This window comes from Pomacea canaliculata, linkage group LG1 (genome assembly GCF_003073045.1).
Source record: "Pomacea canaliculata isolate SZHN2017 linkage group LG1, ASM307304v1, whole genome shotgun sequence".
NCBI lineage: Eukaryota > Metazoa > Mollusca > Gastropoda > Architaenioglossa > Ampullariidae > Pomacea > Pomacea canaliculata.
The window spans coordinates 8,099,215-8,112,592 of record NC_037590.1 but is presented as its reverse complement, the minus strand read 5'-3'; the positions used below and the strand labels follow the sequence as shown (position 1 = coordinate 8,112,592).

General features: G+C 38.1%; 1 protein-coding gene across 1 annotated transcript in view; it reads right to left on the bottom strand.

Annotated features, from left to right (window-relative positions):
- The window catches only part of LOC112553739 (G-protein coupled receptor 98-like), a 66,852-nt gene that overhangs the window by 9,047 nt on the left and 44,427 nt on the right, over window positions 1-13,378 (bottom strand). The window contains 25 exon segments of the mRNA XM_025221157.1: window positions 210-290; window positions 869-944; window positions 1,376-1,459; window positions 2,265-2,432; window positions 2,545-2,652; window positions 2,918-3,034; window positions 3,325-3,428; window positions 3,781-3,985; window positions 4,635-4,780; window positions 5,042-5,341; window positions 5,692-5,832; window positions 6,080-6,273; window positions 6,535-6,684; window positions 7,069-7,156; window positions 7,416-7,577; window positions 7,820-8,002; window positions 8,317-8,498; window positions 9,134-9,247; window positions 9,517-9,679; window positions 9,953-10,112; window positions 10,588-10,808; window positions 11,024-11,176; window positions 11,460-11,735; window positions 12,383-12,558; window positions 13,078-13,320. Of these exon segments, the coding sequence (XP_025076942.1) occupies window positions 210-290; window positions 869-944; window positions 1,376-1,459; window positions 2,265-2,432; window positions 2,545-2,652; window positions 2,918-3,034; window positions 3,325-3,428; window positions 3,781-3,985; window positions 4,635-4,780; window positions 5,042-5,341; window positions 5,692-5,832; window positions 6,080-6,273; window positions 6,535-6,684; window positions 7,069-7,156; window positions 7,416-7,577; window positions 7,820-8,002; window positions 8,317-8,498; window positions 9,134-9,247; window positions 9,517-9,679; window positions 9,953-10,112; window positions 10,588-10,808; window positions 11,024-11,176; window positions 11,460-11,735; window positions 12,383-12,558; window positions 13,078-13,320 (3,995 nt within the window).

The following is a 13,378-nucleotide window of genomic DNA, read 5'->3' as shown; positions in this document are numbered from 1 at the left end:
GTGGCTTCATGACCTGTTCCAGACTGATAATGGGGAACAGAGTGATGATAGACACAAACAGCATTTAATATACAGATGAAGCAGACATCTAATGTGGCTTTGCACTTATGTGCGTGCATGTGTAGAGAGTACAGGGTGCTTTGTGCGTGTGTGTGTGTGTACATTTTTTCAAGCCTGCATTTTCAAATATCATAAGTATAATCACACACCTTTGCATTCAACAGCTGCTCTCCATTTTGTGTAGGAAACCACTGGCCACTGTTGTATTCAATCATGTGAAAGTCCACACACTGATAATAAAACAAAATACAAGGGTTGTGGGTCCACTCTCATCAACAATATTAAACCAATGAGACATACATAGTTTCTAGTAACTGCAATTATCTTCCCATCATCTTAAAAAAAATGGCTTTAAGTTCTTTTCTAGGGAAGGCCTTTCAAACTGATGATGGATGGATGGACGGATGGCAATGATGATAGCAGCAGCAGTGATGATGGTGGTGGTGGATAGCACATTATCACAGTCATATAGGAGCATGCTCTCAGCCCTTGATACAAAATCTAAGTCAATGCACACTGTACTCAAAAAGAAAGATGGAAGATGAGAATGAAGTACAAGACAGAAAAGACACAGGTAACAGACAGGTAATGAAAACTTAACTAAAAATTAATCAACAAAGTGATATCCCAGGACAAACCAAGAGATATAAAAAGGATGGAAGATGGGCAATAGAGAGAGAAAGAGTAGGCTAATAGTGAACTGTGTTTAGTAGTGGTGCTCATGGCAAAGACAGGTTTTTAACGCACTTTTAAAAGAATGATGGATAAGTAGCAGATTTACAAACGGGATAATATGTAATTTTTCAACCTGGTCATCTGTACCATCAGCATTCGGTGAAACTGTCAGCTCTGCTGGAACATTAAAACTGTCATCTTTCCTGAAACTGAATTTGGTGTGCCAGGAACACATAAGTAGTTGAATGAAAGGGACATGTAAATCTCTAAGAAGTGCAACTGTCTTTAGCATGAATGTTAAGTATCACTGGTGCAATTTGCATCTACAAAAGGTTTTCTCTCCCTCACTGACATCACACAGCATGCAACAGCCTTTTCTACACCTTTAAGCTTTCACTTTGCGCAGTTAAGAAGAGCTTTAAAGGAAATGAGCACATCCCCCAAGTTCAAAATATCATGCTTGCCTTACTTACCCTACTTCAATCTATACAGAGCAGGTATGCAAAAGAATTTCAAATAATGTAAAACATACCAAGGCAAACTTAAAAATATTATCCCTCATTTGTTTTACCTGCCTTAGATCTTTGAAATTCTTCATAGCAGTCTTAAGCAGCAAAGGCAACCAGATAATTGTACTTACTATGCTTCATAACTGAAGCCTGTCAAGCTATCCAGAGGCCATCGAGCAGCACCTACTGAAGCAAAGGCACAAGTCCTTGATAACCTTCAACAGAATATAAAACAAACTGTTGGTCAGACAGAAAGTAGCAGAGTATAAACTTCTGAATATCCATATGTAGTGCATCTAGCATGAATGACAGTTCATAGACTTTTCAACAAGAACTTTGGGCTATACTGATGCAAAAGACAGAAAGAAGAATGGGAAAAACTACCAAGTTTAAGATTTAATTTAAAGACAATGCCTAAAGACCTAATCTTGCCTTCACATTCCAATCCTCCTTTTCTGCATTATTTGCAATAAAACTTTATTTACAACATATTTCTTCCAAAGTACACTTGTTCAAGCACTTGGATAGTACAGAAATTAAATCAATAAAACTTTTCTCTCTTTAGCTCTTAGATACCCTCATCCTGCCAAACAATATCCGTCTTAAAAGGTCTTTCTTAACTGTGGACTTTTGCCTTCACACATGTGCTACCCACAGAAAAAGCAAAAGGGAGCAGACCTGCTGATTACATTTAAAGATCACTTGCCAGCTTAGAAATCAGCACAAATAGAGGTGCTGCTGAAAGACAGAATGTGCACAGGACCAGATCTGGTGATTACACACGTGAGAAAGTGCTTACACACAAATTATGCCTGATGCCTCTTTAAAAATGATAAGAACACAGTGCTCATGAGACATCACATTTTAGTTCAACTGAATCTTTAAAACAATGTTTTTCATTTTGCTTTTGGACAAAAGTGGCACAAAAATATATAACTCTAAAATTTTACCCAAAATATTTTAAGAATGTATTATTAAAAAATGTCCGTGGCAGAAAAAATAATACAAAAGGGTTCTCACAGGTTCTCAGGGACAGGGTCTGGACATGGATGTTGTGTGAGCATGGTGTAGGCAAAGCTCTCCAAAGTCTGAGCCATGGTGTGTCGACCAACTGTTGCATCACTTTTGCTGGGATCCAATAATTTGCAGTACAGAGCAAATGTTGCATCTAGGATTTCTGCTGGTAGCCTGTATCACGTACAAAACAGAGATAACATTGCTATTGTCATCATTATCATCATCACATTTAGTACCAACAGCAACAACAAATCAATCAAAGAATGGTGCTACATCAACATACTGCCGTAAGCTTCCTTCATCGTTGATTTCCTTGAGTATGTCATCAATTAGGGTGAGCTGTGTATCACTCAGAGGGCTTTGTGCCTGAATGCCCAGCTGACTCACAGTGCTGTAAAAAGGAAAGCAAAAAGAAAAAGAGGAAGGAATGAATATTTCCATGTTTTTTATTGTTATATTTGCAGACAAACTGAGCTTTTTTGCATGTTAAATGAAAAAAATCCTGATAAAAGTGCATAAACAGTGTATTGCTATAAATAACAATTAATTAAAGACATTGATAACTGAAAGAATAGGATTCAGCGTGAGGATTTGTTACTTCTGCACCATGTACAGTTATTTTCTCTCCAATTGCCACAATCTAAATCAGAATATACCGTAGAATGTTGGTGTTGTTGAGTGGTTCCTGAAGTTGAGACGTAATGACAGACCAGGTTGGCAGTTCCTGTGTCCTTACAATGATGACTTTTGATGTATTATACTCCAGACTAAGCCTGTGTACAGTAAAAAAAAAAAAAAAACAACTGAAAGAAATTTGCTTTGGATGATACAAGAGTACAACAGCAACTGATGAGTCCAAGTACTTTTAATCACTGCATGTCAATAGTACTGGCAAGGCAAAATGACAGCTCACCACTTTCACACAATTTATCTCTGGAATTCTGTCACCTAGTCTTTGATTGAGAAGCTGCTCCTCCCTATCCTCTGTGCTAATTATGAAAACCATTAGGCTGAGAAAAAAATTCAAACTATAAAACCACAGAAAATATTGTTAGTAACTCACCGTGCCTGATTACTAGGACTGTAGAGTTTAATGAAAAACTGCTTTGGAAATGGGTTGGTAGAGGCCAAGAGTGGAGTTAATTTCACATCTATGTACTGCACTTCCTGCATAAGCAAAGTAGATCACAAATATGTTTCAAACAGAAGACACAACCAATCTCCATTTATTCTGACAAATACTGTCTATATTAGCAAGAGTCCCTTTGTACATTCAGCAGACAATGGCTTTTCAAATCTTTTATTAACCTGTGGTCTGAATCAAAATAGTGGCATTTTAAATCACTACCAGGCTGCACATTTCTTTTCTAATGATTGGGTAAAACTAATATACTATTTCCATAATCTGAGAGAATACACTTTCTATTCTCAAGATACATGTCTACAAGCATCAACATACACCCAACTGTGTAAGCTGATTCACGCAATAAATGCTCCATAACCAAAAGAAATGGCTGACCTGAGAACGAGGTTTAAAAACCAGGGTGCCTAGTTCTCCTGTGAAGTCCTGTCCATCCAGCGCAGGATAGATGGTCACACTGCTCGCTACATCTGCTAGCTGCATCTGCAATGTCCTGTAGCCAACTTGCACCTCATACTCTAATCCTTGCACTCGCTCCACTCCTACCTGAACTGTCACTGCATTTTCTCCAACAACCTTGACTCTGAGAAAAATCAAAACCTCTCTATTTACACGATTTAGATGACAGATTGGCAGTTTTTGACATTTGATCAAGTACAGTAGAACAATTTAAAACATTATTTTATGACATGATTTCAACTAACTGCTGCTGTAAAAATTACAATAAGTAGAACAAAAGTAACAACACATAGAAATTAATAGTAACATAATAGCAATACTTATAAAAGGTGTCCTTCGCAAGTTGGATTGTATACATGCATCCACCATTTTAGAATACAGCTGAGCAGATTGTATACACATTCTTTGATTTCATCATTGAATCAAAGATCAAACCACATAAGTTTCATGGTTTATTTCTTCTTTATAACTATGATAGACTTTTTAGAGATGATTGCCACAAACATACTAGGACTATTGCTGCAAATGAACAAATTCTAGCTCAGTTCACTTCTTTTGTCTTTGAAGGTTGTTTGGAATCAGCCATATACTAGGTTAAGAAACATTTACTACTTAATTATAATGCAAAAAAACTCAGCTTCATGCACACACACAAGTAAAGATCCAAGATGATAGAAATTACCTGACAGTCTCTGGTTAGCTGCACATTAACACCTACATTCTTTACACTCTTTTAAACAGGTGTTGTGAAAGTCTTGTTGACAAACTCTTACCTGGAGTCACGGATAAACTGAACGAGGCCATAGACATCATCACTTGGCAAAACATTGACAGTGGCATACTGACTAGCCTGATTTAGCTGTGCATCTGGGCCAACACTCTCCAGCTTCACCACAAAGCTAAAGCTCTCCTCTGGGATCTGTTATGAATGCATGTACTTAATAAGTAAAAGATACAAGGAGCCTCATCTCCCCACCAATTTAAGTAACATAGTATTACAGAATGCATCAAAATACAAGATTATATATGAATGTTAAGCCATTTGACAGACCAAATAAGCAATGATGAGAATTTTATAACAAGTAAATTTAAGTCTCTGACATACCTCAGTGTCTAGTCATTTTCTTGAAAATCAAACAGATTTATGTAGACAGACTGTATTAGTCCACTGGATACTTACTGTATCATTAATGAGAGCAACATCCAGATAGCACACACTCTGTTCTGCAGGACAGATTGTTGATCCTGACGTGACAACCAGCTGGCTAGTCAGCTGGATATCTTCAGTGTCGCTGCTGCTTATGCTAACTTTTGCCTTCCAAAAGACTTGCACGTTGCCAAAAAAGGCATTAAGGCGTGTTAAAGTCAGTCTCAAAATTGGGTTTGTGTCTTCATTGGCTTCAACATTCTTTGAATTCTCTGCAAAGCCTATCAGTCCATTGGATGTGTCACTGGCCTCAATAATGACAACTGCATAGCCCTGCAAAAAAATTGGTGTAAAAGTGTACTCTTAGATGTTTGTGCTGCATTGAGGGTATACGTGAGCTTTAGTGTCATTTCTTTAAGTAAAGCCATGATTTCTTGACCCTCTACTATCATTTCTGAACAATGACTACAGCCAAAGAGATTCTATACAGTCTGAATTTGTTAATGCTTACATTTCAAAACTTGATATTAGGAAAACACTTTGGTAGTTTTGTTTACGACAAGAATGGTGAAAAGGACACTGACATTACTCTTTATGGAAGATATCAGCAAACTCCATCATGAAAATAGGGCATATCTAGACCAGTACATGCTTTAATTTTTACTATAATCATTTGTCCTGACCTTAAGCCCGCCATCTGGAATGCCCCTGGCAACACGGGCGCCACCTGTCACTTTGGTAAGGTACATCAATACTGTCTCCATTGGTTCAGGTAGGGTGTCATCCAGAATCGTCAAAGTTATATTCTTTTCTGCTTCCCCTGCCTGAAAGTAAACTCATGGGTCAAGTCTTCACCATAAGCTCAATTAAATTTGCAGACATAAATGTAATAAGTGAAAAGTTAGTTTGAGACTAAAGAATCTGTCTCTAACATTTTAACCTTTCATTAGATTTTTCCCTTTAACTGTTTGCATGCTGCTATCCATCCTTTCGCAAGCCGAACTTTGCTGTTTGTTTGGTGCTGTGTCTGCACAGTGGTGTTTCACGACTTTACAACGTGGCTGTACAGACCTGGAACATGACAGTGGTATCCAACACTTCATAGTCAACTCCTCCTGTGGCCACTCTGCTCCTCTCTCTCTGACCCAGTATTTGTGCTATGGTATCTGCTGTTGTGTTGTCTGTGTTGGGTACAATGTCAGAAGTCCAGCTCTCACCTCCACCAACTGTTCGCACAGTGACCCCAATCCTGCCAAACAGTCCTCCTGCACATTTTTTTAAAATGGGACACAGCCAGTTATCCTGCTTGAACCTTAACTCTAAATTAGTGATTGCATTGATCAAGTTACCTAAAATAATCCTTTCTATATCTTGATGATATATACCCAGGTGTTATATAAAAGATGGGCGACAAAGAACCATTATGTACAGTTTATCACCTCTTGTTGTGGGGATAGAGTCTTGCACAAAACATTATATCCAGTAATTAGAAAAAATATACCCCACCAAGCTGAGGAGATTCTCACCTGTTCTTTTTATTTTGACTGAAACCTTATTAAAGACTTCAGGGACACTCGTACTTGTTGGATCCAGTGACAGGACACCATAGGGATCATTGCTCTCCGTTATTGTGACGACTGCAGTGCTGCGTGTTACATCTAAGCGTGGACTTGATCCTAGTAAACAAACAAGAGGAATTATCTTACAGCAATGTGAATGACTGCTGCCTGCATCCTTTCGATGATACATGTATGCATGCCAGTGTATGTTTGCTGTGAGGTGAGTTATTTGTCTTTGTTATCTAAATTCTTGTTTTGAAAAATCAGCAAATGTTTTACAATTTTTTTTATATTCAATTCTGCTATAGCAGCAGATTTTCTCAAAAAAGATTGTTTGGATTCTATATGCATACTATGTTCACACATGCACATCAGTATGCAGTAGGCACAATGACCTCCAGGTACACATGCATACAGAGATGCACACATGAAAAGACACATGCCTATGTGGGCACATGCAATATTGCACCCATCCCCACATCAACACATATGCATACACACCTGGTTGTGTAGGTGTGGGAAGTTTGTCTACCTTCAGCAGTCTGATGCTGAACTGTTCTGATGGTTCTGGGATGTTGTCTTTGAAAATCTGTAAAACACAGCTTAATCTGTCATCAAAATTATTTCTCCTCAAAACTCTTATCACAGAAAATGTACAATTACTACATTTATTCTTCTCCTTCATCAGTCTCTCTGTTCCTCTTAACAATAGACCACAAACTGCTACAGACATCACAGACCACTAGAAAGATTATGGCTCTAGCATGTTTCTAATATGGATAATATTTTCAGGACAGAGTTTTTCAAAGAGGAACTCTGATACTGCAAAAACACCTTTCTCTTCTTACTGGAATAGTGATGTTGACCATGGTTTGAAGAGCCTCCATGATGAGAGTGTCTGAGCTGATGGAGCGAAAGTCAGAATCACCCTTTGCTGTGTTGTCCTGAGTGCCATACATCAGTTCAATTCTTGACTGTACTCCATAAACCCGTACAACAGTTACTGTCACCTGCCAGAAAACACCAGGTCAATTTTTTTCCAAACTTATCTTTTCGTTAATTCAGTTCAATGACTGCTCTGACAGAATTACTAATGTGCTGGACATGTTTTACATCAATTGTTTTAAAACCTGAACAGACTGTCTTATGCAAATGACGGATATTTAAAACTACAAAATTCTAGAAATTAATCATCAAACTGGTGTATCATTCAATCTGTTTTTAGTTCACAGAGAAGAACTTGAAAACTCACCCCCACATCAAGTTCAGAAACTGTCGGTGAGAGAGAAGATTGCATAAAACGCAGTGTGCCTGATGGGTCTAGTGTCACTTTAATGTTGGACGCAGCAAGTCTAGCTCCACCACTGACTGGTGTCTCGGGTGTGCGTGGCAGGCGTAAAACAAATGTTTCTGCCCGTCCTAATTTAGCATTTACCTATTCCACAAGCAACCAGATTAAAGAGTTAGTGGGAAAAATTAAAACAGAATAGTATTTGCTTCTCCTGTTCACAGACCGAACAGAAACCAGAAAATCTAGTGCTAATATTCTATATTATCATTAAATCTACAGTGATCACCCTCTACTGCCAGAACACAGCGAGTCCTCACATTGTTCTTCCTTTTACATCTTTGTTATTATTATATCTTGTTCAGTGTAAGGAGTCTACCTTTGGCTGAAATATTGCACTTTGTAAATTCCGACATTATTTTTCATCTAAGAAGAATCTCCCCAGTCTGTGGCATGCTCACCTGTACAGTTAAATTTCTGCTCTCAACTCCATGAGGGACACTTATAGTGCCAGAGGCAGGAAGTATCTCCCCATTGGTAACACCAGCAGTAAGGCTTCCCGCCAGCTCACCTGTTGCCCATTCCACACTAAGGCTTCCATAAGTACCTTGTCTCATGATTGTAACAATGGCTGTTCCACTCTCTAAGAAAGAAAGATACATTTAGCATTGACCATACATTCACACTGTAATGCATTGGCTACCAAAGACAAATCTGATTTAACTGTCAAAACATTTCTTAATATTGTACATTCACGCACCTCTGTGTGGTCAGGTTATTCAATAATGACCTGTGTCTGATTTAGACTGTACGAGCTAAAAATTCTGAATTCTCAGTTCACCTGAAGAAATATTGCCCAATGCCTAGCTCATGATGCCAGCTTTCTTTGCTCATCAGGGCATTCAGAAGAGGCTATGCATAAATTTTTGTGTATGTGTGTTTGCATTCATGCCTATGTATAACACCTTGGTAGATTATTACCACCATCATGTAATGATAGATTTTTTTTTAATGTTAGGGAGCAGTACTTAGGGTTCACTACTGGTCAAGATCAGGGTGCTCAGGTCACAGAGCAAGGCATGGATGCACAAAACGTTTCTAGAGAATTCAATGGTTAGAGGAAGTAGTTGGGGGTTGAAAATTTCATGATTCATTCATTTATTTATTTCATTCAGCGAGAGATAAGTGAGTCAGTAATGGAGTTGTGTGTCTTTGTTTCATGAGTGATAGATCTGATAACATTTCATTTTAACTAGGCAACTGGAAATAAAACTTTACCGTCATTGACGCTGAGAACAGAGTTTGAAAAACTGACTTCACTGTTAGCTGCCTCAGAAGAAACTGCAATCTTTGCATCAGTTTCTCCCATCTTCAGTTGTGGAGGCTGTGTCACTGTAAGAGCAAAGACAGGGCCAATACATTGCCAAAACTGACATTTTCAAAGAATGCAGAATTGCAATCTGAAGCAGTTAGGAAAGCCATTTTTTATTTACTGTAATAACTATCACAACTCATTAAGCAGAAAAGGAGCAGTACTAGGGTTAATACTTAAGTGTAGGTCTCATTTTCTCATTCAACAGAAACAACATGAAAAGTATTAAGAGAGAGAGAAAGGAGTTTTAATATTTTATAGTATGAATGAGATATGATCAGCACTTTACCTCCAGCACCTAGGAACTGAACATCAAGAAGAGTAACAGAGAATGTTGAGCCCAGCTGGAGGAAACCACTCCCCTGAATAGGGATAGATGCCTGGGCACTGCCCTGACCATTGCTGAAGGTAACAGTTCCAGTGCTTGCTGACAACCCCACACCTGACAAAGGCTGAAAAAAAGTTGAAACTCATATCTGGAGCTTTAGATCTCAAACTTGTGCTGTTTGTTTTCTAAACAGGATTAAAATTATGTGCTTACATTATTGTACAAGGTGTGAAGACCGTATATCAAAGCAAACAGCAACACTTTTTATGCTATAGACTATACAAAATTGATGGGATAACTACTGCTCTCCAACATTTTCTGTTCCTTTCAACGTGAAATTTTTTTTTATCAAGTCTTAATGAAAGCATTTAATTGGGATGAATAGAAAGTGTCTTACCTCATCATAAACTGCTTTGTATGTTAAGATAACACTCCCAAAGGCACCAAAGTAGCGAGTAAAGGTGAGAGACAGACTGCGCGAGAGGTCTACGGCATCCACTACCACCTTCTGGTCTGCTGCATGAACACCAAACTGTCCATGTGGATTATCATTGAACCTGAAACATGTACATCAGGAGCATGCCACTAAAATCTAAAAGTGGTGGCCATTTCACAAGCACTTTAAGCTTATACAAGAAAAAATTGGTATTCACATTTGTAACTGAAATATTATGTCTCATTAATGTTACAGAGTGCACATCAGCCTCAGTAAAAAACAAAATTATTCATGCTGTCAGAACAATGGTTCATATTACTTCATACCCACATCAGTTCTTCTTGTAGGTGGTTGGCATGCTACAGCATTGTGATTTCATTGTATTGATGGATGGATAACATTTTATTGATCAAAGACCTGCAGCTATGCATTTTAAGAGGTAATCACTAAAACACAGCATTTTGAACATTAACACATTCTCAGCACTAGCTTTCTGCATTAATCATGCAAACTAATATAAGCTTGTCTATTATCAAGCCCATTCCAGGGGTAATCATGTAATGCCCAAACCAAAGAAAACTATTGTTCAAAGAAACCTGATACGGAAGGTAGAGATACTGGCTTGGCTGTTTATTTCTGCTCCACCTTCCACAGAAGTTAGAACAAGTGTAAACTCCTCTGTCAGTTCTGGAATATCATCTGGAAGCACCTGCAGAGTAATCTGGCCCTGCCGCACTCCATCTGCTAGAAGCAATGATCCATTCTTAGGACGAACATCAGTTATTTCTGAGCCTGGACCATGTACTTCCCAGTAAACCTGTATAAAGAATCAAAAATAGGGCCTAGGTTAAAAACTAAAATAAATAAATGGATTCTTTAGTTAAGAAAACCCTATCATTTTCACAATACTATGTTGCCTGTTGGCCAGTAATGTTAACCAGTGTCAATGGCTGTAGTACTAATGTTAATCAATGTAAATGCCTGTTTATGCTGAGCATTATGTTGACCACTGCAAATGGCTGAAGTACTGACCATAATGTTGCCTTGTGTTCCAGTTCCAGTCTGCCTGACCACAGGAAATCCAAGTTCAGCTGGGTCCGTTCCTGATGGCTCCTCAATTTCTCGCACTGTCAGAGCTGCTCCAGAAAATTCCATAATCCCATTGGGATCTCCAAATTTCTGTATCTGTTATATAAAATTTGACAGCTGACAGTTTTCCACTAGTTTTTTTTTTTTGTAATTTCTGCATAAAACAAATGCTTTTATATAATTTCAAATTACAAGCTCGAGAAAAGCTATCTACCTAAAGGAAAAGCTACAAACAGGCAGACTGCACTCTACAGATTCAAGCACATTTCCTTTCAGACCATGAACATTCCTTACCAGCATCACAAATAAAGAAAGTCTACAATAGTCAAAGTGTAGTCTTCAACACTTATCTAAGACATGTAAAAAGTGTTGTACTCACTGTAAAAATTATCTTTCCTGAGGTAGGGCTGACCTCCCCAATACCCACCGATGGAGGGGTGGCCTGTATATTACAGATCTTAATGATAAATGTTTTCTGAATTTCCCAAGAGGTATGAGGCTTGATGCTCAGAGTGAACTGTCTGTTGCCAGCTTCTCCATCTGCCCAGGACAGACGTCCTGAGGTAGTCTGGATATCCCCAGAGCCAAAGCTGATGTCACTTGTATCCTCCAGGGGCAAGTTGGGATTGTTTGGTCCCATGATACACCATTGAATCTAACACAAAATCCAAAATTAAAAATTTATCAGGCTCTTTCCTTTTCAAAACACAAATGAGTAATGTAAGTGTGAGGTAGGGAGGGTATGGGGTATATGTTTGTATATGCATATGTGCATGTGTGCGAACATGTGCAAGTGTGTATGCATGTGTGTCTGTGTGCATGCATTTTGAGGTATGCATGTGTAAACCAGCTGGTTTTGGTAAAAGGATGTAATTAGGCATAAACAGACAGTAATCTTTGCTATTTAAATCTTGAGATATATTTACAACTCTAAACAGATGGGAGTTTGTGTTTCACATTATGGCACTATCTACTGATTTTTTTTCTTGGCACCGGTTTGTGGTATATTTTTAAAGTTTTTCCATGCAAACACTGACAAGGAAAATGAAATACAAGTCAAATGGTTGAAAATCTTATTGAAGAGAAATGTATTGCATGAAAAAAATTACTGTTGTATTGTGAATATCAGGAAATCATTAAATCTGCTTCATACATAAACCTGTGATCTCTACATTGAGCATTTAAGTGTACTTTAATGGACTGAGATGATAAAGACTTCAAGCACATACTCAGATGTGTCACAAACATAGCTGATTTAGCAGTTGACTATAAAGAGAAAAAGGGGAAAGGAACATAATTTACCTCTTGCATTCCTAGCAAACCCTCTGTTCTCTCAACATAAAAGATGACATTCTGGAGTGATGAAGGATTTGGAATAGTGCGCGTTGTCTCTCCCAGGAATCCAAACTTTCCATTAGGGTAGTCTGATTTTAGAATGGTTACCAAAGAAGTTGTTGCAGTGCCTAGCAGTACACCTCCTGGTGGGACAGAAACAACTTCATTTACATTAATCTCAGTAAATTTATCAACTCTATGCTAACAACAACAACAAAAAAATAGCACAACAGATTTAAACAGACATAAAATGCAGGGAAAGAACGTGCTCAAGATGGGATCTGAATCTGGGACAGCTGATCCTCAATGTATTATTAGAAAGTACTTAGCTATTTTGCCACCATGTTCTGATAAATAATACATGACTTCCACCTGTTAACTGTTAATGTGCAGTATGATGTTGTGATAGAATTTCTTTTAAAAGCAGTCATGTCTACAAACTGGTAAACTTTCATTAGCTAATACTGTGAGGAATTGTTTAAATCTTCTACAAGTAGAATATTATGCATAAACTTTTTAAAAAAGTGGTGGTATTTTCTATTTCCAGGAAAGATGCAGCATTACCTTTAAGTGCAACTTAATCAACCATACTTAGCTATCACTAAGAAACTTGCTTAACAGCAAGAAACAATCTACTTGCATAACATGCAAACTGCATTGACCTGTGGGATTTGAAAGTGCCACACTGAACTGCTCTTCAAATTCACGTAAGGTATCATCAATGATGGTTATGTTGATCACTGCCTTCTCCTGACCGCTGGTCAGCTGCAGGATTCCACTAGCAGGCACATAGTCCACACCTGGGATAGCTGTGAGAGGTTGTGTCACATAGGACACTGTCACAACTCCATAAGAACCTATACGGCGAATGACAGGGACTACTGCCATGCCAGCTTCTTCTTGAACTGCAAAAGCAGGACAAAAAATAACAGATGTATTGAAAGATTCTTGAATTGCAATAAA